The 26,483-nt window shown below is 48.2% G+C and overlaps 1 protein-coding gene across 5 annotated transcripts in view; it reads right to left on the reverse strand.

Moving 5' to 3' along the window:
* Positions 1 to 26,483, reverse strand: part of LOC147709713 (ribonuclease inhibitor-like) — a 135,459-nt gene that overhangs the window by 87,340 nt on the left and 21,636 nt on the right. For 3 of the 5 annotated variants that reach the window (XM_086928209.1, XM_086928208.1, XM_086928213.1), the window contains 2 exons: positions 10,449 to 10,619; positions 2,561 to 2,731 (listed from right to left, as the gene is read on the reverse strand). In XM_086928209.1, coding sequence (XP_086784335.1) covers positions 2,561 to 2,731; positions 10,449 to 10,619 — 342 coding nt within the window. The remainder of the gene's footprint in view (positions 1 to 2,560; positions 2,732 to 10,448; positions 10,620 to 26,483) is intronic. The other 2 variants (XM_086928212.1, XM_086928211.1) reach the window with 1 other exon arrangement.

Here is a 26,483-nt window from a genome sequence, read left to right on the forward strand (position 1 = left end):
AGTTCAAATTCTTATTTTATCTTGCTAAAAGGAAATGTACTACTGTTTTGGGGGTTGGATTTGTTTCTACCAATAAGTTTCAGTAAGGGATTTTTCATTAATTGAGGTATGCTTTTGATAACCTGTGACCTTCCACTTATGAGTGGACACGTCACCTACAATATTACTGTACGTCACTTAGCTTAACTGCATTATAATGTTGTTTACACTGCTTTGTTTACAAGTTTCAGTAAGGGAATTTTCATTAATTGAGGTATGCGTTGTAATAGCCTACTGGCCATGTGACCTTCCACCTTTGTTCGAATTATTGCCCATGGATTTGTCACCTACATTGTTCCCATATGTTATTTAATCTACTGTATTTTGTTCACAAGTTTCAGTATGGGAATTGTTATAAATTAAGGTATGGTTGTGACAGTCTATTAGGTATGTGGCCTCCCACTTGTGCGTAGACTCATCGCCTACGTTTCCCTGCATTTTACTTTACTTCACAGCACTTGATTTAAAAATCCCCTTTCGTGGGATCTACTGCTATGATTTTCTGACAGTGTGTTTTTCACTTTTTCACATGGTACGTGTGCGTGATTTCACATCTGCTTACTGTCATGTTGGATTTATTTATTCCAGCCTACACTCCTGGAGTGTAGATGTCTCTCTTCTTTTTCTGTGTGAGTAAGAATTTCCTTCTTGGTGTCACTTGTTGGGAGTACCTTCTTGTTCTTGCGCTATTCTTTTTCAATGGTTGACGTACTATGCTTATCATCTCCATGGTAGTCTGGCCAACTGGTGTGTCTTGCTGGTAACTTGGATGTCAAGTTCCTGTATTCTTCTGTTAGTTGTTTTAGTATTACTGAGCATATGGTGGGAGATTCCCTTTTCTCACATTCTCTTCTCTGTGTATTCCTCACTACATTTTGTTTTTTCTACAACCTTTATTGCAAGATTTAGGTTTATTGAAACCATTGTTTGACGTTTTGCATTTCCTTATGACCAGTCTTTATTTGCTTCATAAAGGGGGAAGAGGTGTGTCATGTGTCATGTCAATCTTTGTTAATTAATTCATTGCATTCTTTTACGGATTTATCGCAAGTTTTAATTTTGCTATTGATATGCTACTACTCGTATTATTCATTTGTTCCCGTTCCCTAAAGGGGGAAGGTGTGTTGTATCTGGGTTTCAGTGCAATATATCTTTCCTGCTTATCTGTCTTGCTGCTCAGCCAGTGTGGATGTTCAGTGGAATGTTGGTATGTGTGGTGTGGTAATGGAATGTTGGAATGCCTGTGTGTGGAGTGTCAGTTGGGAGTATGGGTTGAGCAGCAAGAAGGCTGCTCCTGGGGAGGCTCTGTACTGAAGACCTATTCTATATTTGGTTCTGTACTGCTCTGTACTTGATACCTATCTACATCTAAGAACTGTATCAATAAAACTTTCAGCTTAGTAATACAGCTCGACTACATGGACTTATTACAGTTCCCACAGGCTGTTCATGTTGGGGTTCCCTCGAACATGGTGACATAACAAAGTGCACTGATCCGCTCTGATGCCATCAGTGGACTCGGCACTGGACGATCGCAGTGTGACAATCAAAAATACCAGGATGCCCCTTTGCATCCGCTAGCAGGTGAAGCCCCCCTGGTACTGGTTTATTGGCATTGACCCAGTGGGGGTTATGAAACCGTGCATTCACCTACCTGCAAGAGGAGTGACTGCTGTAAAGTGTCTATGTGTGAGCAGAACTCTTGTAAGAATGAGTTCCCTACTCTGCCAAACGATTGCAGTTTTATGTACAATTTACCCGTCACATTTGGTCTATTGCTGCATACCTTTGTAAGAGACATGCCCTCTCTGCTTTAGAACGGATCTCACCCTCAGATATACTTTCTAAACTGCATTTTAGGGAGCAAGAATTGGCTGGACAACACTGGGGAGGGAAGAGTTGCGTATGCATGGTTTACTTCCCTGTTATCAGGGTATAACATGCATTCCACCAATGTCACTGGATCACTTTTCTTGGGAATGGGAAAAGACCTATTTCAGATTTCATCCGCAGTCTCCTTACAAATGTGTGAAATGACATCTCTAAAGCAACATATTGACTGTGCAATTACTGTGTATTAGCTATGTACATGTAAATGTAAAATGTACATGTATTTATATAGCGCAAATCACCGACCCGGTATCTAAGCGCTTGCTTAGGGAACCCGTCCTGGTATTCCCCTGTAAGATAACCCCAGCAGGGTATCCACAAGGTGAAAGCCAGGCATCCCACCGCGAGGGGCCGTTGTGGAGATTAAGCAAGCTATTGCCCAGAGTCGCAGAGTGTGAACCCTTGAATCGAGTAGGCACCGGAGCGAGAATTGTCGAGTCCGTGGAATTTTTGAGCCCAAGATCCGCTGAGGCGGGGAATTGAACCCTGGTCCCGTGCTGACCTCTGCCTCCTCTAACCAGTGAGCCACACTTCTCCACTGTATTCTGTGATGATATGATATTTGGTGCAAATCAACAATGTATTGTGTATTTATTCTGTATACATAAGTGACAGGGTTATGGTAACTCACCAGAGTGACTGCAGTCTGCAGTCGGGGTGCTGGAGCCCTTCACACAACAGCCGCAGCCCAGAATCCCCCACATCATTTCCTCCCATGTTCAGCTCTGTCAGGGAGGAGCTCACAGTGAGGACAGAGGCGAGGTCTGCACAGCTGGAGTCTGTGAAGCAGCAGCTTTTGATCCTGTAACAAACAAACACTCATGAAAGGAAGAATGGGGTAAGAGCATCACTGGTTCATGTTTTAACGCAGGGGTCGGGGCTTGTTTGCACATGATTTAATACCTAAAGGAAAACTATGAGAAAAGGTGAAAAATAATTCCATGCTGCTGCATCCTGGGGTGCCCAATCCCAAGCTGGCACAGCTGGCATCTGCCTCCTCGAGGGTTTGTGCCACAGGAAAGGCTCTCACCACATGCTGAGACTTCTGAAAGGGAAGGGGCACTGGAAGACATGGTGGCTGGAGCTGCTCTCCCTGGCCTCCCTCTATAGAGCACAAACTCAGACTGGCCATGGGAGCGTCTCATGATCCATGGAAGGAGCAACCCACAGACTCTTGATCTCTTGGTGAGCCACGGAGGCAGCACCTCAAGGGTGACGTCTTGCAAGAAGGGTACTTAGAGGCAACATGGCTGGTCTCTGCGGAGGGCAGCGGAAAGCTAGTGACCCTCAGGTGGTACTTACAGGCTTTGGTCTTCTTCAGGGGTGGCCAATAAAAGAGACAATGAGGATTTAAGCCTTAGGACTGTGTTCATTTCTCTTTTAAGGGCCAAGCAAAGGCTTCAAACATCCAAAAAGACACTTGCAATGAACACTCTGAAAGGGCAGTTGGTGCGATGGAAAAGTCCCTCGTATGGTGCTGGATGTGCACCCCTGCCCTGAATGTCCTCAAGTGTGGAGAGTTTGGATCCCTGGTGCTGATTTTTGTTGTCATTGGTCAACACGGATCATGCGTGTGTGGCATGACATAAGTCTGTCTAATGGATGGTGGTCTTTTTGAACTGGGAGGGGTGCCCAAAGTGCTACCATCACAAAGGTGAAAGGCTACTGCCTTTCCCAGTAGTGAAGTAGCACAAGTGTTGTGGTGGTAACATACCATGTAGTGATCAGAAGTCAACAGGCCTTTTAACCCGTCACTGGAGTGAGGCCTACACGCTCCCTCATGTAAAGGTCAACAGCTGTGTGCCTCACTCAAGCCTAGCTTACATCAGGTCAGTATGTAGTGCAGTGCCTGTGTGTTGTCTGCATGTGAAGAGTGTATGTGTGCCTGTGAACAGTACAATACATGGAGGACTCTGGGTTCCATTCAGAGGGACCCGGGCTGACTGGAGGAACAGGAGGAGGTAGAGGAATCCCTACAAACATGCTGCATTCCTGCGAGCTGGGTGGGAAACACACCGCAGGAAGAAGAGCCAGTCTGTCCAGCACAATTCAAAGGGTGCGGTGTATTCTGAGAGAGGTCACTGGTAATGGGCCACATTGCAGAAAAGAGGGCCTGCTAACAGAATCATCGCCGGAAGGACACAGAGAGTCCGCCTCCCCCCGTTCAGATCTGAAGCTACCGAAGTCATCTGCGGTGTTCCTCAAGGCTCCTCGCTCAGCCCAACCCTCTTCAACGTCTACATGAGCCCCCTCGCAAATATCGCACGCCAGCACAACCTCAACATCATCTCCTACGCCGACGACACCCAGCTGATCCTCTCCCTCACCAACGACCCCGCCACCGCCAGAGCCAACCTTCACGAAGGGATGAAAGAGGTAGCCGAATGGATGAAGAACAGCCGCCTGAAACTGAACTCGGACAAGACGGAAGTCCTCATCCTGGGATCCTCACCCTCCGCCTGGGACAACTCCTGGTGGCCCCCGGCCCTGGGCACCGCTCCCAAACCAACAGACAACGCACACAACCTGGGCTTCATCCTGGACTCCTCCCTCTCCATGACCAGACAAGTCAACGCCGTCTCTTCGTCGTGCTTCAACATCCTGCGCATGCTACGTAAGATCTTCCGGTGGATCCCCACCGAGACCAGGAAGACGGTCACCCAGGCCCTCGTCACCAGCCGGCTGGACTACGGCAACTCCTTCTACGCCGGAACCACCGCCAAACTCCAGAAGAGACTCCAGCGGATCCAGAACACCTCTGCACGACTCATCCTGGACATCCCCCGCCGCAGCCACATCTCCGGACACCTGAGAGACCTGCACTGGCTCCCGGTCAACAAGAGAATCACCTTCCGACTCCTCACCCACGCACACAAAGCCCTACACAACCAAGGCCCAGGATACCTCAACAGCCGCCTCAACTTCTATGCTCCCAAACGCCAGCTACGATCGACCGGCCACACCCTCGCCGCCGTCCCCCGCATCCGAAGAGCCACCACAGGGGGACGGTCCTTCTCCTACCTCGCCGCCAAGACATGGAACTCCCTCCCGACCCACCTCCGCCTGACCCAGGACCACCTCGCCTTCAGGAAGCAACTCAAGACCTGGCTGTTCGAGCAGTAGCGGACCCCCCTCCCCCAGCGCCTTGAGACCCTCTGGGTGAGTAGTGCGCTATATAAATGCTTTGATTGATTGATTGATTGAGAGTAGGGCTGAGCTTGTGGGGTAACCTTTCGATACACATATCACTGCGGCTGACATTTAAGTGTGAACCTCTAGTCACTACCATGGCCTGTGCAGTGAGGTTTTCAGCTCTGAGTCACTCCTGCAGTGACAGACTACTCTCCAGAGGAAGAGCAGAGCAGAGTATAAGGCATTTCGAAAGGAAGCCGATCCCCAACAAACTTCAAAGACGCAGAACCTAAATAAAACGATGTCAGAACGGGACTATAAGAAGGGGAGCCTGAGGCCCCCAAATTGTCAACTGTCAAGCAGCCAGATGGGCTGTATGAGGTGGGGAAGTTCTGCAAAACTTCTGCCTGTGACCAGGGCTGGAGGCTAGGAGATGCCAGTCTCCCACCTGGGTGGGAGGACATCACACTGGGTCATCCAATACTACCACCCCCTGGAGCCTGGAGCAACCGTGGCTGCCAGCTTACCAAGCCCAGTGAGCCTTGTGTGGAATGGGACAGCTGAGGGAGCACGGTCCAGTGGGGGATCCTGCCGAGCGGATCCCTTTTGCAAGGCGTGAGGAGACAACGGCTGCACCTATAGGGTCATTGCACATAGAAAGTACTTGACAAGACAAATATTCATTGAGTATATTTTGAGTTTGGAGCCAGTGTTCACCCCCTGTGTCTCACTAGCCCTGTGGTTCCCAAACTGTGCGCCGCAGAACCCGGCTGCGCCATCAAAGGTAGCCAGGGGCGCCTGGAAGAGAGGCACTTTATGAAAGAAGTATATGCTGATGGTGCCAAATAATCTTCATTCCTCTGTTCCTGGATCTCAATAAATTGCACAACACACAAGCATGCCTCTTGCAACTCAAGAATTGGAATAATCAAATGCAAATGACACTGAATTTCGTAAGGCTGTTTATGCACTTGATCAGGTGCGAACATTCTTGTAATATACAAGGAAGGTGACAAAGAATGCATACTGTATGGGTTGTATCTGTTATATTGATGCATGTAAAGAATTGAGAACTGTGCCTTTCACACTTACATGAATAAAAGTAAAAACAAAAAAAAAACTAAAAACATACAAGCAAATAATAAAGCCCTAATTTGGGATATTCGTCAAGGACTGCGCAATTCGTAATGTCCTCGGTTGTTCCCATTCTCAACATGTGGGCTACCTGCTGGTTGGAGATTAAATAGAGAGCATTGCCCACTGGTGCTGTGTAAGCATCTTTACATTTTTCATTGCGCAGCCCATTCCTCGCGCACGCTGCTGGTTGCCTTTTTTCTGCACATCGGTGGGGATCTGTTTTTTTTCACCTCAGAAAATCTGTCTGTCGTGGTCTAGCTACAGTTCTTAGGACCTGCTGAGGTCTATTGTTTTGCAGATTTTTCCCTCTATTTTTCCTTCAAGTTGGCCAATTTATGCTGCACACTCTGGCTCCAAGCGGTGCATGTAATGCTACCGCCTGCTTAGCAGTGCTTACTCTTTTTTATTAAACAATCTATGATCAAACTATCTTCAAGACGCATTGAGTTCAAATCACTCTGTCTGGTTCACAAAGCTCTAGTTGGTGGTGTGGCAGAGGATGTGAAGTCCTTGTTTCCCCGGTACATACCCGCACTTGAGTTAAGATCAGCCACGCTTGGGTTGATCAAGCTTCCCAAGATAATGAAAGTAAGATGGGGAGGAAAACCTTTCTCCTTTCTTGCTTCTAAATTATGGAATTCAGCTCCTACTCTTTTGAGAAAGGAAACAGAAGGATGTTCCGGATGGAAATTAAAACCTGGCTTTTTACTCAACAATAATTTGTGATCGTGTTGTGCCCTGTTCAGTTTCCAAAGCGCCAGGACGCCCCGGCAGCAGTGCGCTCTACTTATATTTTTATTTATTCATTCATCACAATTATTTTCAGAGAGAAAAATTGGAGGAACTCCTGAGGCCAGGCTTACATCCCCCCACCGGCCAAAAATCTATACTACTATTATAAAGAGAGAACTTACACCTTTAGGCAAGGTAAACTCGTGAACCACAGCGCCAATCTACACACCCGATACACCGTTGAAATCGGCAGGGTGTGTAGATGGTCATAGGCTTTAAATTTTTTTTTAAATAAACGTTATATAAAAAGTTACATTTTTACAAAAAGTAGTTCACCCAAAGTAGCGCCGGCCGCGACTGTGCATCGTCACGTCAGGAGCAGGGGAGGAGCAGCGTCCCAGGAGCGGCGGACATGGCGCGCAGGGGAGGAGCGGTGAAGTGAGGCCAGCGGCGGAGCGGAGAGGCGGATATGGCGCGGGGAGGATCGGCGGCGGACAGGTGGTGAGTGGCAGAGCGGCGGAGCGGAGGAATATGGACCGGCGGTGTGAGCAGCTGAGGCAAGGTAACAATCCGGGGCAGCCAGGGTCGGGGCGGACGGGCGGGGCACGGGCTGCTGGGGAATGTCAGGGCAGGCGGGGGTGAGGGAAGCCAGCATTTCAGGTTTGCGTGCTCTCCCGCCCCCGCCCGCCACAACATTGTCCGGGACACAGACAATGTCGTGGCGTGCGGGGGCTGGGCGGGAGAGCACGCAAACCTAAAATGCAGCCCCCAGCCCACTTCTACCCCAGGCAACGCTGGGGCGGGCTGCTAGTATGTAATATAATAGGGAGTCACTGCCAATGGCCAATAGGTCAAGGGAGCTATGGGGCAAAAAACTTTTGGGTACCACTTACCTACCCCCTGAGAAGCTTTGGATTGCCAGTCCATGTTACCGATGAGAGTAAAGTGTTGTAGGCGCTCTTTTCTTGGCCCTGTTGATTTTGATCCATGGTAGGCTTGGTCACAGGACATTGGGAGTAAAAGACCTCAACCCACATGGTTAGGCCCAGTAGCTCCTGCTTGACCCGTGGCCCTCTGAACGAGGTACTGACAGCAGTGTCCTTCCATGTCTCTTGAATTTTCTCAACCAAAAAGAAAATACACAGGGGATCTTTGGCGATAAAGGAAGCCCGAAAGATAGAACATACCAGTTGCTGTAAAATGAGAGGATGCTGGTTTACTGGAACACATTTGTTTGCCCCAAGGGGATCCCTGCTGCCTCCTTTTCTTGGAGGTCAGCCGGCAAGAAACGCACTCCCTCATGTAAAAGGTCTGAAGAGCAAACATTTGTGAGGTCTCTGGGACTTCTTGGCCTCTGTTCAAATCCAGAGGATGTACCTGTTCTGCCCATGAGCTCACATCCCTTGGACTACGCATCGATAACAGAGGAAAAAGAGGTGACTGCCAAGACTTGGAGTTAAGGGAGCCCTGTCCCTGAAACACTAAAACAACTGTAACATCAAACATTGATTTGGCCACAAGCATTCTGTTTCTTGTACTGCAGACTGCTCCCTCCAAGCAGAAGTCAGTGTGCTTTATCTCGACCAATGGCATGAGGTCTAAAGTCTTCAGCCATGCCTGGTGGCACCTGATGGATCGGTGCTCCAGTTCCTGGCTGTGGTGTTGATGCATTCCAGAGACATCAGTGCCTTCTGCTCTACTACCTCGGTGTCAAGTGAAGACTCATGTGCGCTGTCAGGGAACTATGATGGCAGTAGGGTTCGTTTCCGGCAGGTACAGGCTGCGGGATTGGCCACCTCGGTACCAAGTGTAGACTCGTGTGTGCTGTCAGGGAGCTATGATGGCAGTAGGGTTCGTTTCTGGCAGGTACAGGCTGCAGGATTGGCCACCTTGGTGCCAAGTGTGGACTCTTGTGTGCTGTCAGGGAGCTATGATGGCAGTAGGGTTCGATTCCCAAAGGTACAGGCTGCGGGATTGACCACCTCGGTGCCAAGTGTGGACTCTTGTGTGCTGCCAGGGAGCTATGATGGCAGTAGTGTGCACTTCCCACAGATACAGGCTGCAGGATTGGCCACTGCGGTGCCAAGTGTGGACTCTTGTGCGCTGTCAGAGAGCTATGATGGCAGTAGTGTGCACTTCCCACAGATACAGGCTGCAGGATTGGCCACCGCGGTGCCAAATGTGGACTCTTGTGTGCTGTCAGGGAGCTATGATGGCAGTAGGGTTCGATTCTGGCAGGTACAGGCTGCAGGACACTTTTTCTCACATGATTGACGATGTTTGGTTTCTTCATCCCGGTGGGAGGATGAAGCTGTGCCCTTCGAATAAGCAGACACACCACCACACTCTGGTCTGAGAGGGTCCCAGAGACAAGACCTGGACCTTCCTTGGGAGCTCAATATTGATTGCGTGAAGACTTTGAGATGGTGTTTCGGAATGTGGGATCTCCCTGACTTCAGCGGCTGATACACCAGGAGTCAACCGTCTTCACCCGGCCTTGATGTCACCAGACTGTGAATGACCTTATTCCTGATGGCGCTGAGGGGTTCATGCCCCCAGCTCCTCAGTAGCGCTGCTTGTTTGGATGTAGGTCACTAGCAGCAGCATCAGAGCCCGGGTCAGTGTCTTTGTCCCTGATGTAGGGACTCCTGCAGGGAGGAGGGCTGGGCTTTGTATCCACTGGAGCCTGTGTCAGCCCTGATGGGTGGACACAGAGCCAGCACCTGGGACAGGTATGCAGGTGCCTTGCCCTGACCCTAGGATGCCATAGGATGCACCAGAAACAACAGGAACTGTGAAGCAAACTAGGGTAGCTTTGGGCAAGGACAGCAGGAGTCCATAACTCTGCAAAGAGAGACTCGAGGAATGGAGAACACACTGAGTAATAAAGTCACAGTTGTGAACTGATTTAGCAGAGTTTAGACCTTTGACAATTTAAGGCTACATTATTCGATGTGGTTGAAGCCACATTTGAAGTACACATATGAGGAAACGTGTACCCTTGTTCTAGGGGACATATGTGAGAAATCATGAATAAGCTGTTATTACTGCAGCTAGTAATAAGACACTAAATTTGCTTTTAAGAAACTAAAAGTGGTGTGAAAAAGGACAAAGCCTCCTACTTGGAATTTGCTTAACACCGGAAAATGTGGATAAAAGATTTAGCAAATCTAATTAGTTTTGGTAAATGCAAAATATAAGTCAGACCCATTACAATGTCTTAAGTCTGTCATTTAATCAGGTATTCCTGAAAACCATGCTTCTGTATTTTCAAACATAAGGACTTTCTGGACCTTAGAATCTGTGAATGTTTTTTTTCCAAGCTAAATGTTTTGTGAATGTGTTTAAAAAAACAAATGCGTTTTATATGTTGTGAAGACTTTTGCCTTTCATGAAGTGAATGATGCAGATTTCCTGTACAGAGGTGGCTTTGCAGTCAGGGTCTGGATTCTTGCTGGCAATCATGCAGTGAGCTGATGAAGAACCAAAACTAGACGCACCGCTCGTCTCCCCCTTACTTTAGTTTTTTGATTTTGCAGTCTGGGTGTTTCAAGCCCTGGCACAAGTGAAGCACTCCTGAATCTCCAAGGGTATTGACTCTCAGGTCCAGGTCTGTGAGGGATGGGCTCATCTGGAGAGCAGCAGACAGGGATTCACAGCAGACATCTGTGAGGTGGCAGCCGTCCATCCTGCAAGAGAGAGCATGAGATAAAGAGTGAATGAGAGAGAAACATCAGTGTGCCTAAGAGGAAGATCAGAGACAAGTTACTGAAGACGAGAGCTAGGGAACAGAAAGAACAAAAAAACAGAAAGAAAAGAGGAAGTGTGGGGAGTCAAGAGAACTGATAGCAAAAGAGATAAAGAAGGATTCAGAGAAATCAGAGGGAGAGAGAGCGAAATAGAATAAAGTGAGCAAATGAAGTAAAAAGAAGGGAAGAGATAGAATGAGGAAGAAAAACACAGAAAAAGAATGAAGCCAAATGGTGGAAGAGATAGAAAAGGTGAAAGAAGGGAGAGAGGGGGGGAGGAAGAGAGAGAACCAAATAGGGAAAGGGATACCAAAGAGACTGAAGAACATGAAGGATCAGCAATGTACATGCAGAAGGAGAGTGCACTCATTTACCCTTTGGAGGTGGGAGAATAAAGCAGCATAGAGAGGGATATTGATTAACAACTTGTGACAAGACAGCCGCCCATCATGCAAAAGAGAGAGGCACATAAAAGAGCACAAAGGGCTTCGCAGCACTAAGAGGGAGCAGTCCATCCTTCTTGTATGGCTGGGGGAAGGTGGCAGATGAAATGTATTCATTGCAACCATCTATCCCCACTGACACCTCTTTCGATGGTCCCCGTCTCCTCCAATAGTTCACTTACACCCTGACAGATCAGACAACGATCTGTGCCCACCCAAAGACTTAACCTGCCACAGATGACACCTCCTCGCGCAGACTCTTCCACCTCTAGAAGCCCCCTCCATTCACAGAGTGAACCGTCCCTTACAGCTCACATATGCATGGTATGTTACAAGACTTTATAAAGCGCACATATCACCCAAGGGTCTCAAAGCGCTAGCTGGGACCTTAGATCATACCTACACATGCACTGAGGTGTCTGGCATGGACAGAGCCCCCTGGGCTCGGCTTTGGCTCCTTTTACAGATCATGTTCTCTCCACTGTGTCAAAGAAACGTTCAGGGCTCTGTCTGAGGTCAAAGGCAAATCTGGGAAGGGTTTCCCCCAAGACCAGAGCTCCCTCATGCAGGCTAGTGTGCACAGTTACAACAGAAAACAGAAGCTTCTGCAACTGAGTCACATGATCCTAACTTTCATTACTCTAGGAGACCGGTGTTAGAATGGGGGAGAAAGAGGGAAATTCCGAGCCAGTGTCCTTCAAATGTATCTGAACATGAAGATTCGCTGCACATTGCACTATGCACACACCATTTTGACATTTCATGTCTGGGGTGCCAAACACAACCACCATCTCGCTGCAAGAGCTTCCAGCTAGTGCATTAATACAACACAGAAAAGGGCGGCTGCTACAGGGTGCACCCATGAGCTTAGTGTGATTTGGTTTAATCAGCTGGCCCACCACAGAAAAGCCCGCCTCACCATGACCCTATTTACATTGGTAGAAGATAGACAATTCCATCCATCTGCCACTTCTGCTTCTATAGACCACAAACCCTATCTGTGACCACTCCACCTTCAATAAACACCACCTTCAATAAACACCACTCCACCTTCAATAAACACCACCTTCTCCTTCAGACCACAGATCATTCCAGGGCATAATTTCTCCTATAGACCACAGATATTCCTAGAGATGGGGCTTCCTTGAATTGCACACATTGTTTCCTAGATTAATCCTCCTCTCACAGCGAAAATCTCATCCCACAGATCGAGTACAGTACAGTACGCGCACTGTACTTTCCATCAGCCAACCCTCCATCCACAAGGTACATTCAAATGACCAATCCAAACCATTGCCAATTAGACATCTTTTTCATACCACAGGAAGCACTTTATTCAACCCATCGCTGCCTCTTTATTCAACTCATGGCTGCCTCATTATAAGCAATACCTCTTTCCCTATACTGAACATGATTCTTCCCACCATACCTACAGACCACACATCCACCGAAGGACAACACATGCTCTCGTAGACAGCACTTCTTCCCACAGACCATGATATATCTAAGACAACTCATTATATAGACCACATGCCTTATATACTAAAGACACTTAGACTCAAGCACATTGTTTGTCATACGCCCCAGGTCCCTCAACAGACCATATCCTTTCAAAGAGACCTCACCACTTTGTCGACAGACCATCTTTTTCATTAAACACCTACTCTATAAGGACAAACTTTTTTCTGTAATCACATCTACCTCCATAGATACCATACCCAAAACATAGCCTATCGAAAGCGTCTCCACCAATAGATCAGTTCTCCTCGAATAATATATTTTCCTGTTTGCCAAATTCTCAATCATCCTTTCTGACCTGTTATTGGCTGTTTTATGACTCTGGGCACTTTACCACTGCTGATCAGTGCTAAAGTGCATATGCCCTCCCTATGGTAAATTGTTGTATGGATTAGTGACTCCATGATTGGCCGATTTGGTTTACTGGTCAGACTCTAGTACAGTGCACTGAGTGTGCCCAGGGCTTGTAAATTCAAATGCTGCTGGTGGGTTCATTGTAAGTATAAGGTAGGACAAGCCCTGATGTGTGTGGCATGTCTTTATAGTAAATTACAGCCATTTTCGTTTTTCACTATTGCAAGGCTACCTATTCCCCATAGGCCAGAATGGGCACTTACATTATTACATTTTATAATCCTAACTGATTCAGGGAACTAGGTAGAAATTAAGGTTTAGTGTGAGAAGTTGGCCTGGCCTATGCTGTCCACCATTCTAGTGGGCACCTTGCACCAGTCCAAACGACCCCTTATTGATGGTAGGTTAAAGACAACCTTTTAGAAAGCTATCCTAGTGGTAGCTGTGGAGAGCAGCCTTAAGGCTAAGTCTTGAAGGAAGCAGCTTCTTTTACCAGTCTATAATCTCTTGTAATGACCAAATGAAAGGAGAACCACACCACGTATATATAGAAAATATATGTATTTATTCTAAACACATCCCCCTAGTCTCTTTATGAAGCTAGTGGCAAAAGTACACAAGTAAACTTATTCAACACACAGTATATTAGCACAATATATGATTAGCCCAAGGGGCGTCACAAACCACATACTAAGAAAGTGCTAGAAGGACCACGACTGACATAGATACAAGGTCTAGAGCCTTTAGAACCGCTGGTGCCAACAGGAACCACCCAAGGTAGTGACACAGGGGACCCACGGGGGACAGGTGCAGTGTCTAAACACAGCTGTGAATCACCATTTACTTCTATGGGGAAAGTCGCGGTAGGAAAATTACAGATTAAGGACACTTAGGAGTGGCCTTGAGAACTAGACAGTTCGAGAATCAAGACACACGGGAGCCCCGGAGTACTCTTGTTACCTCACCCAGGGAAGCCGGGTGCATAGGTGTCTTTTGGTGTCGGGTTTCGTCGTCGTTTCCTATGGCGAGCTGCGAAGAAGTGCTGCAGGCAACCAAGTGGAAAGTGTCCGGATGGATCCAAGGGTGGATCGAAGATCTGAAGAACCTGAAAGCAGAGGGGACAGAGTATGGGTCACAAGCCAGTGACCAGGAAGGCAAGGAGACAATGCCAACCAATGTCGGGTGATTTCAGGTGAAGAAGGTGAAGCTGGACTCTTCAGCCACGAAAACCAGGAGGCGTCGACGACAACCAGGGGCTGGATTCGAGCTGTCCCATGAAGGATGTCGAGTGCTGCAGCGTCGGTATCCTTATTGGACCCAACAAGCCTTGGCATCAGCAACCCATGCAAAAATCAAAGACTGGCTTCGGTGCAGACCAGCAAGGTCTGAGGGACTCACCCTTTGAAGGGGAGCCTGGCACGTCTGGAGCAACCAGGAAAGCCCAAGAAACACAAGAGTTACCTTCGTGGGGACCTACCAGTCAACGGATCAGGGATCACGAAGGGGTCTAGAGCAGAAATGCTAGAAGCGGGCCCGCAGAACACTCGTGGAGTGTAGGCCCACAATCTTCGGTGCAGATGGTGCTCAGGGCTTCGGGAAAAGCTCGGGAAGTAGGTGCACTAGCAAATGTGCACGGTGTCCGGGAGTTCCGGTCCCAAGTCTCTTGTGATGGCTACAGGTCTTAACTTTGCTGGGATCTAGTGTCGGCCTCGGAGATGTCTGGAAGTCTGTGTCCTGTGTCGCAAAACCTTCGGGTTCCTGCGGGAGCCTTGGAAATGCAGACCGGCAAGATGCTTCGCTGGTGCCTGTATGAACAGGGGAGTCACTCCTTGACACCAAGGGAGATTCTTCTGTCTTCTAGTCAAAAATAGAATGTTGCAGTTCCAGGATATATATTTTGCAGAGTTTCGTCCAGGGTAATCTAAAGTCCTATGGACTGGGTTCCTATACTTATACTAAGTTTAGGGGTTGGACTTACTCTAGGGTCCGACCTATGGGAGGACCCAGGGTGGGGGTGGTTACACCCCTTTCCCTTTGTCCAGTTTTGCGGCAGAGCAGAGGCTGAGTGCCCCTGCAACCGGTTTGAACTGGGGTATGCACAGGGACACCAAGTGTGCCCCCAGCACTGTCTGAAAAAGCATTCTATGAATGCACCCACCCAGCTCCAATACACAGGGAGGTTACACCTCCCTGTGACAGGAAACCTATTCTCCAGGCCTCCCGTGTCCGTGGCTGTGGCATCCATTTTGTGATGCCAGGGCTCTTTAAAACTATTACCGTTTAAGTAAGTGGGTAGATATCTTCTCCCTCTAGAAGGGTGTAATTCTATCCCCGCAGTCAGGACTGGCGGGGGGTGGGATTCCAAAGTGTTTGATACCAAACACAACATGTTTTGATGCAGCCATACCAAAGATAGCATTTACCGTGAGGTTATAATGAACTTAAGAGTATATGGTATGGCTGTATCACAGAACAGCTACAGAGAAGTGATTCCGAAAGTTGCAGAGGGGCTCAGCTCATGCTTGGGCACCCTCTCACACAAAGCCAAGCACTCTGCCTTCAGGATTGTTAAGGCCTGCCATAGGAGTCACTTATAGGTTTATATGTGTCTGACATTTAAGGTAGACATAGGTAGCCTATATCTCAGTAAGGGGTGCCTGCCCTACCTTACCCAGGCTGCAGTAGCAGACCTGTGGTGCCATTTTGGAAGGTTTCCCAGGGATGGCATAATACATGTTTTAGCCCCTGGTAGGCCTCTGGGGTACCTATGCCCTTGGTACCTAAGGTACCATATACTAGGGACTCACAAGGGTAACCCAGTAACCAATCTGGAGTGTACCTATTGTACATGCAATCAATTTAGTGAGAAAGCAGCTAGGCTGGGGTCCTGGTTAGCAGGGCCCCAGCCAGATTAAAGACGAGAAACAGTGAAACACCAGCAAAAAGTGGGGGTAACCATAGTAAGCAGATCCTACTTTCCTACATTTAGCATGCCGAAACTCAAAATGATAAAATACATATTTTAGTGACGTTGGTTTTAACATTCTGTGTTTGAAAATACCACTTTTAGAAAGTAGGTATTTTCTTGTCTAACTATCCAAGCCTGCCTCTGCTAGGTTGTGTATTCCTTGTCTGGAGTGTGAGTGACAGGGGATGGAGGATTCCAGGAGACAGGGTGAGTCAGCACAGGGCTGAATAGAGAGATCTACATGCAGATGGTGGGAGGAGTAGCACCTGGGACTTGAATAGGGCTGTGCCTTCCCTCCACAATGCTGGCTCCACCTCCCGTGGTGTGTCTGATGTCTCTGCCCTGCACTGTGAAAGGGAAAGAAGGAGACAAGTAAACAAAGGGATCCAGGACTGACCAGAACTGGTTTGGACTAGGCAAAGGCCTCTCTGCCTTCAGAGAACAAAGAGAAACTGTGTATAAAAGAGGGGACCCAGACCCTAGAGAATTAGATCACTTTGGACAACAAGAAGAAACCTTTGCTGAGGAGTGGAACCAGAGAGACTGAAGAGAGACTATCCCTAAGCTGCATTGCTGCTTGGGGGATTGGCCTGCAATGGTTGCCTGACTGCCAAAGAAAGGAACTTTGTGTACTTTATTTAAACTGGTAAGGATCTCCAAGGGCTTGAGAAAAGAGCTTGCCTCCTGCAAGGTACATCAGACTTCACCCACCAGCTCCCAAGAGTTCTTTGGAAGTGCCTGCACTTGTGCTGGACTTTCTGAGAAACTGCGTGTCGCAAGGGGCTGGAAGCGCGACTCAATAGCGGAAGCGTGTCGCAGAACTGCCGCTTCACAACACGAAGCGCCTCGCTTCGCCGGAGAAAAAGATCGACGTCGCAGCAGACGCTGCTGCATCACAGGGAAGCGTGTTGCAGAAGAATCGTGAGTCATCGCAGGGCCACCGAAGCGCCTCGCATCGCCAGGGGAGAGGATGGACGTCACAGCAGACGCAGTCGTATCACTGGGAAGCATGTTGAGGGCTTGTCGCGGCTCATCGCCGGAGAAGAAGATCGACGTCTTATCAGACGGCGCCGCATCTCCGGGAAGCTTGTCACAGGGCATGTCGCGGCTCATCGCCGAAGAAGAGGATCGACGTTGCAGCAGACGTCGCCGCATCACCGGAAAGAGTGTTGCAGGGCCTGTCGCATCGCGCATCGGTGTGGAAGCAACTCCCATCGCCAGGGGAGAGGATCGACGTCGCAGCAGACGCCGTCGCATCACTGGGTTACCATTCCGGTTTCTACAGCGGATTTAGCGCTGCCTGATACCGGAGACAGACACTCCTCGCCAGCATTCCGCTGAGGCCGCAGGCCACGCCCCCTTCTCGGAGGCCACGCCCCCCATCAAAGACTACATAGGGACGCTGATCGCTAGCGCCGCCATTTGTATTGTACCAAACTCCTGCGGCGGAAGCCGGGAGTCACTTCGTTTTTTAAAATTTGATTGTCACTTCTTATTATGTGTTTTTAACAACATACCCTCTGCCACCATTCCGGTTTCTACAGCGGATTTACTGCTGCCTGATACCGGAGACAGACACTCCTCGCCAGCAGGCCACGCCCCCTTCTCGGAGGCCACACCCTCCGCCAAAGACTACATAGGGATGCTCATCGCTAGCGCCGCCATTTGTATTGTACCAAACTCCTGAGGAGGAAGCCGGGAGTCACTTCGTTTTTTTAAATTTGATTGTCACTTCTTATTATGTGTTTTTAACAACTTACCCTCTGCCACCATTCCGGTTTCTACAGCGGATTTAGCGCTGTCTGATACCGGAGACAGACACTCCTCGCCAGCATTCTGCCCAGGCCGCAGGCCACGCCCCCTTCTCGGAGGCCATGCCCCCCGGCCCCACTCCATCTATCCCTAAATTATGTGCCACTTTCGGACGCGCAGTGGGCACGAAGTTTGCGCGCCGAAGGCGCACCAAAGGTAACCCCGTCTGCCCCCGTCCGCGTCCGAACGGGGCTAGGGGCCAGCCACTCTGCCCACTCTATACAATACTCCCCCGCGCAGCTAGTCAATCTCCAAGGCCCGTGGCCTCTGGATGATATTGCGATAGCACAAATCAATAGACGGGGATTGACCCCTCTATCCACTTCCCCCCACTTCCCCCCCTTATTTTCTTCACTTACCATCTGTCCCTGTCCTGTTCCACCAGTCCGTCCTCCCCCTACCACTTTATCTGCTTTCAACCTTAATACCAGGTCAGCAGTCAAGCACCACCACAAACTCTTCACTTTATTGGACCTGCACAAACCCGACCTCCTATTTCTTACGGAGACTTGGTTTTGTGACAGCTCCCTTCCCTCCTTATTAGCCATGCTTCCTGCTCCATACTATGCTCTTCGAGCCGACCGCCCCCCTGGCAAACCGGGTGGTGGCGTCGCCCTGATTGCCCGCAGAGAAATCGTTTTTCAACCTCTAGTTTTCTCCTCCATTGGCTCATCAGATTTTTTAGTGGCTCGCTCACTTTCTTTTAGTACTCCGCTCACTTGTGTGCTTATGTACCGCCCTCCCTCATCTCCTCAACTCTTCCTGCCGAGCTTCCAAGACTTGGTGTCCACCCTAGTAGTAAATAATTCCTCCATTTTGGTATTAGGAGACTTCAACTTTTGGCCCTCAGATCCGGCCGAGTGCTCAACATCAAAAGAATTCTCGGAGTCTCTCCGTTTTCTTAATTTTGCCCCAGCCATTCACTCCCCAACCCATAGTCAGGGCCACATCCTAGATCAGATCTGGTCCCTCAATTGCCCGGTAACTTCTTTGTCTATCTCCCCTTGCACTTGGTCCGATCATTTTCTCATCTCTTTTTCTCTATCTCTCAGTCCAGCCCTTAAGTCCTCCCTCCCTAAAAACATCTGGGCGCGTTCCTGGAACCATGTGGATGTGGCCTCCCTGTCTGCCACACTTTCTGCTTCCAGCCCGGATGTTCACGGGCTGCCGTCCCTCGAACAAGCTGATTCCATCAACTCATGGCTTCGTTCAGGCTGCGACTTAGGCGCCCCCTTAAGGCGGGTATCATCCAGACGCACCAACGACGCAAATCGTTGGTTTAACGAGGAACTGAAGGCTCAAAAACTCAACCTCCGCCGGGCGGAACGCTCCTGGAGGCGAGACTATTGTCCGATCCTCAGAGACCAGTACATCACCCTCTCGGCCTTGTACAAAAAAATCTATCTTGGCGACTAAGAATGCCTACTTTTCTTCTAAAATTCTAGCCGCCGAAAATCAGTCCAGAGAAATCTTCACTATTGTGCACGAACTCGCATACTCTGATTGGGCCACCCTCAAACCCTCCCCCTCCCAGCACCTTTGTGATTCCCTCAATAATTTTTTCCTTGATAAAATCTCCACTATTAAAGCAAATATCCCCCCTCCTTCCCCCTCCTTTGTCAACCCCCAATGTCCCCCAAACACAGCTTGCCTTGATTCCATCCCCCTCCTTACAGAAGAATCCTTCCATTCTCTTCTGCCGTTGGTTAAGTCCGGTTCCCCTTTAGACCCTTGCCCAGCATACATCCTGAAACAGATCTACTCTGCCTGTGCTTTGCCCCCCCTCACCCTTCTTAATAGCTCACTATCACAGGGCATCGTCATCCCACCTCTTAAATCAGCCGTCATCCTGCCCATCCTCAAAAAACCTGGCGCTGACCCCTCAGTACTCATCAACTATCGCCCCATTTCACTCTTGCCCTTTTTGGCGAAGGTACTGGAGCGCCATGTAACCAGAACGCTCAGCACCTTCGTGGAGGAGAATAGGGTATTAGCCCCCCGGCAGGCTGGGTTCCGCCCCGCACACTCCACGGAGTCCGTAGTATTATCGGTCCTTGACAACCTCAGAGAGGGTATGGACACTAACCATCCCCAGGCCTTGGTCCTCCTCGATCTCTCCGCCGCTTTCGACACGGTTGATCACTCCATCTTACTTTCCCGTGTCAGAGCGGCGGGAATCGGAGGATCGGCCTTGGTCTGGCTGTCCTCCTTCCTGAGCAACCGCACCCAAGCAGTACGCTTGGGTGATTTTTCAGCGGACTTCCGGCCGGTTAAATGTGGGGTTCCCCGGGGCTCATCCCTTTCCCCTCTGTTATTTAATTTGTATATTGCTCCCCTCATCTTCGGCCTCCAACAGCTGGAGGTCTCCGTTTACAACTACGCGGATGACCTCCAGCTTATTTTTTCCTTATCCTCTTCCCCAGAGTCCATTTCTAATTTTCAGTTTGTCATGACTTTCATCCGGGACTGGATGAATCACAACCACCTGAAGTTAAACCCCGACAAAACGGAGTTGGTGTTGACAGGTGGTTGCTCCAGTCCCTGGTCTTCCTTCTTCTGGCCCCCCTCTTTAGGTCCCCCTCCAACTCCATCCTCCTCTGTTAAAACCCTCGGGTTCAAACTGGATCACCAACTCTCCCTTCACTCCCAAGTCAGCTCTGTTGTGTCCTCGTCCTTTCTCTCTCTCCGTACTATCCGCAAAGTCTCTCGGTTTTTCTCTTTCCCTGCCCTCAAACTTATAGTCCTGGCAATGGTTATCTCCCGTCTGGATTACGGCAATGCCCTTTATTGCGGCATGCCCGCGTACAGCGTGCAACGTCTTCAGCTGGTCCAGAACCAGGCGGCCCGTTTGGTATTCAACTTGCCCAAATCACACCACATCACTCCCCTCCTCAAGTCCCTAACTGGCTTACCATTCGAGAACGAGCCCAGTTTAAGCTGGGCTGCATCATCTTTAACGCTCGGTCCGGCTCAGCCCCGGCTTTTATCACTTCTGAAATTCAACCTTATATTCCTCCCAGGGACCTACGTTCCTCTACCCAACATTTGCTTGTGGTCCCTCGTTTCAAACGCAAAAAATGGGGAGGCTCCAAATTCTCCACACTCGCCCCTGCATTCTGGAACTCCCTTCCGGCCCACCTGAGATCCTGCCCCCAGTATACACTCTTCCGTAAGGCACTAAAAACCTTTCTCTTTACACAAGCTTTCTCCCCATAAACCCCCTTTCCTGTGTTCCTGGTTTCCTGCCCCTCAGGGTTTCAGTACTCTACAGCGCCATGAAACCGCCTGGTGTACGCGCGCTTAAGAGATATTTTAAACTCAAACTGGGAAGCGTGTCGCAGGGCCTGTCACGGCTCGCATCGTGAGAAGCATCTCGCATCGCCGGAGAAGAGGATCGACGTCGCAGCAGACGCCACCGCATCACCGAGAAGAGTGTTGCATCAAGATGAAAGCACCATCTTTGTTTCTTTGCACCAGATTTTCAACGCATCACCGTCCTTGAAACACTTTTGTTGTATTGCACTACGCATCTTAAGGTACATTGACTCAAAATGTCGCATTTTAAGATCTAAAGAGAAGTAAGCTAATTCTAGCATTTTAAGTACAGCATTGTGGATTTTTGTCGTTTATGGTCTCGTGATAAGTCTATATAAAGAATACTGATTTTCGATATAAAACCTGTGTGCTGCCCATCTTGTAGTGTTGTCACTTGATTACTGTATGTGTTCACAAATGCTTTACACACTGCCTCTGAGATACGCCTGTCTGCTCGAGTCAAGCTACCAAGGGGGTGAGCAGGGGTTATTTCAGGAGTTTACCTCCTTACCCTGACTAGAGGCAAGGCTCTTTATTTGTCACAAGTACCCACCTGTGCCAACTAGAGACCCCCAGATCTAACAAGCGGCTATCCATATAGACCATACATCTCTGATGTAACTGTCCCTTCCTGCAGGGTCATACACAAACCTTTTGCCTTCTTCCTAATCTTTTTTTTGCTGGATCCGTTTTTGTTGACCTTAGGACTCTGTATACCTTACTACTGCTAATCAGTGCTGAAGTGCTTGTGCTCACTCACTAAAACATGGTTTGATTGGCATCCACATAATTGACATACTTAATTTACTTATAAGTTACAAGTAAAATGCACTATGTGTGTCCAGGGCCTGTAAATTAAAAGCTACTAGCGGGGTTATGGGACTGGTTGTGCCACCCACTTAAGTAGCCATTTAAACATGTCTCAGGCCTACCATTACAGGGCCTATATGTGTACATTTAAACTGCCATGTCACACTGGCAAATACGTTTTTTGCCAAGCCCAAAACTGCAGTTTTTATACATATAAGTCACCTCTAATGTAGGCCCCAAGCAGCCCAAGGGCAGGGTGTGTGTATTTAAAAATGTGGACATGTACTTTTAAGTTTTACATTTCCTGGTAGTGAAGACTTCTTAAATTTGTGCTTCACTACTGCAAGGCCTATCTCTCTTATAAGATAACATTTGAGTTTAATTTCCAAATGGTTAAAGATAGCTGGTTCATGTTTGGAGCCACTGGAATCCTAATTTAAAATCCTATCTAATAATGAAGTCAGATTTTACATTACAATTCCAAAAATGCCACTTTTAGAAAGTTATGTCACACAACTGGAAGTGAACCTGTTAAGGAAATAGGGGGAGTGGTCCATACACTATACAGTGAAAAAAACCTACATCATAGAATCTTTGATCATTGTAATGGCTGTGTAATTACTCTAAGCCTACGCTTATCAACAATGCTATTTATATTTTTCAAGAAGTAATTTTGAGACTATCACACACCTGAACATCTACAAATGTACTAAAAACATTTATTTGAAACACAACAAAATAAGCGAAGTGGAGGCAAATATTATGCAGAATCATACATGAAGGATAGTACTTAAACTTTTTCTTTAGACATACATCAAATACACAACAAACGTTATGGATCACAAAATGGTTGTGGTCCACACACATGAAAACTTAACATAATCAAAGAAATGGATCAAACACAACGCTTAAATCACTAAACTAACATTATATATTAAGATGTATCCATGTAACAAAGGTAAGTGTCCAACATGAATTTCATCAGCATAGGAGATATACACTTGTCCTCCTTATGTTTGTCAAACATCCAAAAAAGACCCTATGGAGTTGGGGCATAATGTTCAACTCTGGGTTGTTGCCTTAAGTGGCTTCAATTGCCATAATTCCAATTCACTGGCTTCCCTAGACCTTCGTATCGGTGCGCCTTCAACCACACTGAATTAGGCAAACGCGTTTCAACCTTCTGTGGGCCTAACAATTAAATGTGAAGGTCTTCCGTCAAGGTTTTAGGAACAGATGTGTAAGATAAAAGTGAAAACTATATGTCACATAACTAAGGAAAAACCTCAATATTCAAAGACAAGTAATAGAGTAAAGGAGCCTTAAAAAACAAGGAATTTAGATACCAGTCGTCAAGTGGTGGGGTGTCACAATGTAGGTATTATGGTGTCAGTTTTCAGTCTTTTCTCTAGTGAGATGTGTTTCAACTTAGAGTAATAATCTCAGCTGCTGAGTGGCTGCAGTCTGGAAGGGGGTAAACAAATTCATCTGATTAGCTGGGGACTATTTGCCCTGCAAGAGCATTATTATTGTTGGCTAAGAGCCGCTGGTTCTGCAACCTACCTTTTGTGGCCTTTTGCGTCAGACTGCAGTGAAGGAATGCAGGAGTCACACAACTTCCCCTGCTTCAACCTTTATGCTTCAAGTGCTACTCCATTTATTGCAAGCCTGTAACAGTACTCTTTGACAGTCTATCACCTGACTTCCTTTCCTTTCTCACCACCCCTCTTCCGCATAAAGGTTAAAACTGGAAAAGTTGTATGACTCCTTACTTACGCATTCATTTACCACTATCCAACACATGACGGCCATCAAAAGGTAGGATGAGGAGCCAGCCAAATGGCCCAGAGTTGTGTGGGGAGGCTGCTGCAGGTCTTTGCAGTGATGTGGAAGAAGGAGTGTCCTTCACTTTTGCTTTGGTAGGTAATGGGAGTATGGGCGAGGGAGGTGGAGCATAGACTTCTCGATAGTTGATAGAAGTTCAGCTGGTGGTTAATGAAGGGGGGTCTTTGGTTGTGTAGAGCCTTGCGTTCGTCACCAGCTTGAACTGTCATCTCTTCTGTGCAAGACGCCAGTGGTTTTGCCTGAGGTGGGGTGTGATGTGTGTTCATCGGGGCAGGCTGCAGATGAGTGTGGCTGCAGCATTCTGTATGGTCTAAAGTCTCTATAGGTGGTGTGCAGTGATTGCTACGTAGAATGCGTTGTTGTAGACCAGTCAGCTGGTGATCAGACCCTCTGCCAAGGTGCATCTCGTGTGTAGGTGTAGCCACTTGAAGATTTTAGTAGCATGCGTGAGTGAAAAAGTAGTCGGAGGAGTCATCGTTGATCTGTGATTTCATGGTGAGCTTGTTGTGAATGAAGATTCCGAGGTCTCTGGCATGGTTGAAGGGTGCAGGTCCTAGGTCTGATGGCCATCAGGAGTCCTTCCATGTGTTGCTGCTGTTGCCGAAGATCAGAACTTCCGTCTTGTGTGCAGTCGGTTTCTCACACCACAGAAGCCGCGGATGAGGGAGGATGCGAGGACTGCTCTTGAACTAATGGAAGTTCCATGTACCCCTCTTACAGTCCGGCTCATGGGGCACTGACTCCTATTTATTCCAGCCCATGACTCAGAAATACTGACAGGGCTATAATGGTTCAATACTGAATGCCATTTTGCAGTTGTATTGTAATCTATTTTCCATTCACCTGTATATATATACATAGCACACATTGTTGCCAACCTTAGTGAGTGACAGAGGGATCTGACCCCGTCCTGACAAAGAGGCAGTCAGCCTCGAAACATGTTGACAACACCAGGAGAACTAGCCCATTGTTAAGCTAGATTGTCTCCGCCACACCATTTTTAACGGTACCAGCCTATGACTAATAAAGAATTTTTTTGCTCTCATAAGGCCAGGTACTCTTTTAAATCTCACTTTTCTATATCACTCCTGACCCTACTTACTCTCACTCAATACATTTCACATAGCACTTACATTTTCTAAGTGCTCCAGCGTAGTCGCTAGTCGATGATGAAGCATGACACCAAGGGCCCTTTTGGTGTGTGAGGGGTATTTTAACAAATACTGTGTATGCCTGATATACTCTGGCTCACAGAATATTTTCTAGAGGTGGGCCTTGTTGTTTATTGATAAGAGGTGTTGAACAGGAAGGTGATTTATTGGCTGATCCTCTGGTTCCTGAGGTTAAAGATGTGGTGTGAGCATAGGTCTGTGGAAGCTCCTGAGTGGATGGATTTCATGATGGAGGTAGTGTCCTGGGTGGAGAGAATGTTCCATGAAGTTAGTCTGTGGTTTGCGTTGGTTGCAGTAGTGAAGTAATTACCACCTCTACCAGGCAGTGATAGAGGTTGAAGATGTCCTTGCTGGCGTGCCATCTCCTATCCAGAGGTATGCTGCCTCGTTTTGCTGTTCTGAGTTCGTGGGTGTTCCAGCTGACCTTTTTGGAGGATTTTCCCTGGATGTTGCTCTTGATGAGGAAGATGCTGTTGCCGCAGATGGTAATTCAGGTGTTGATGTTCTTCGCTCCCTACTTGAGGTTGTTGGCAGCAGCGGGGTTGGAGGTGTTGAAAGGCATCCCTCCAGCCCGTCTCTATTATTTTGTTCCACTTCTGGTCCAGCGTTTTGTGAAGGGTCATGGATGATTTGGGTTAATACAAGGCTTCTCATAATGTCGAGGAGGTGTGTGCTGCTTTTGTCGCTGGGGTTGATATGGTAATTTAGGTTGCAGAGGAAGATGTAGTCCTTGGAGTCTGTGGCTAGGGGCACAATTAAGTTTGCGATGGAGTTGCCGAAGCTGGAGTGCAGGCCTAGGGGTCGGTATGCAAGGATGTTGTCTTGTCAACCGTGAAGAGCTTGAAGTAGAGATGTTCCATGGGGGTGGTGGTGCACAGTATGGTCTTTTAGTGAAAGATGGTGGTTCCTCTAGGCTTGTAGGTATGGTCCTTGGGAGTGACTTTATATGCATCGAGATTGCTGTGACAATGTCTGGGGTGGATAAGGGCTTGAGCCAGGTCTCGGTGATGAAGATCATGTTGGGTGCAAGGGTGGCAATGAGGTCCCATAATTCGGTAGAATGCTTGCATAGTGAGCGTGTGTTGAGAAGGGAGCATGTGGGCTGGTGTTTTTTTCAGGTAGTGTCTGTGGTGTATTTGGGCTAGGGCTGGTCGGTGGGCTGGTGTTTGTGCTGTAACAGTGGATGCAGGAAAAAGGTCCTACTGTGAAGCATGGGACGGTGCTGTAGCAGTGTTTGTTGCGTTGTCTGGGGTTGAGAGTGTAGAGCTCAGCTACGGTGTGTCTTCTAGAGAGTGGGAGGGCCAGGGGTCATGGGCCAGGTGAGGTTGGGCACCCTGCATTAAGTAGGTCCTTGGGTGGGCGGGGCTTCTGTTGGTGGGAAGAACAACAAGTGGAAAATCCCGGGCAGCAGCGGTGTCACTGCATTAATCTGGAACAAACAGGAACTGGAGGCCACAGGCAAGTGGCAGGCTAGGTGTCCAGGTGCCTCTAAGTTAAGCCTGACTGCTCTGTGCCAAGCTACCAGGGGATTGCGTATAGGTTAATTTGGAGTTTGCTTGTGCTTTAC

This window comes from Lissotriton vulgaris, chromosome 6, assembly GCF_964263255.1.
Source record: "Lissotriton vulgaris chromosome 6, aLisVul1.2, whole genome shotgun sequence".
Taxonomy (NCBI): Eukaryota; Metazoa; Chordata; class Amphibia; order Caudata; family Salamandridae; genus Lissotriton; species Lissotriton vulgaris.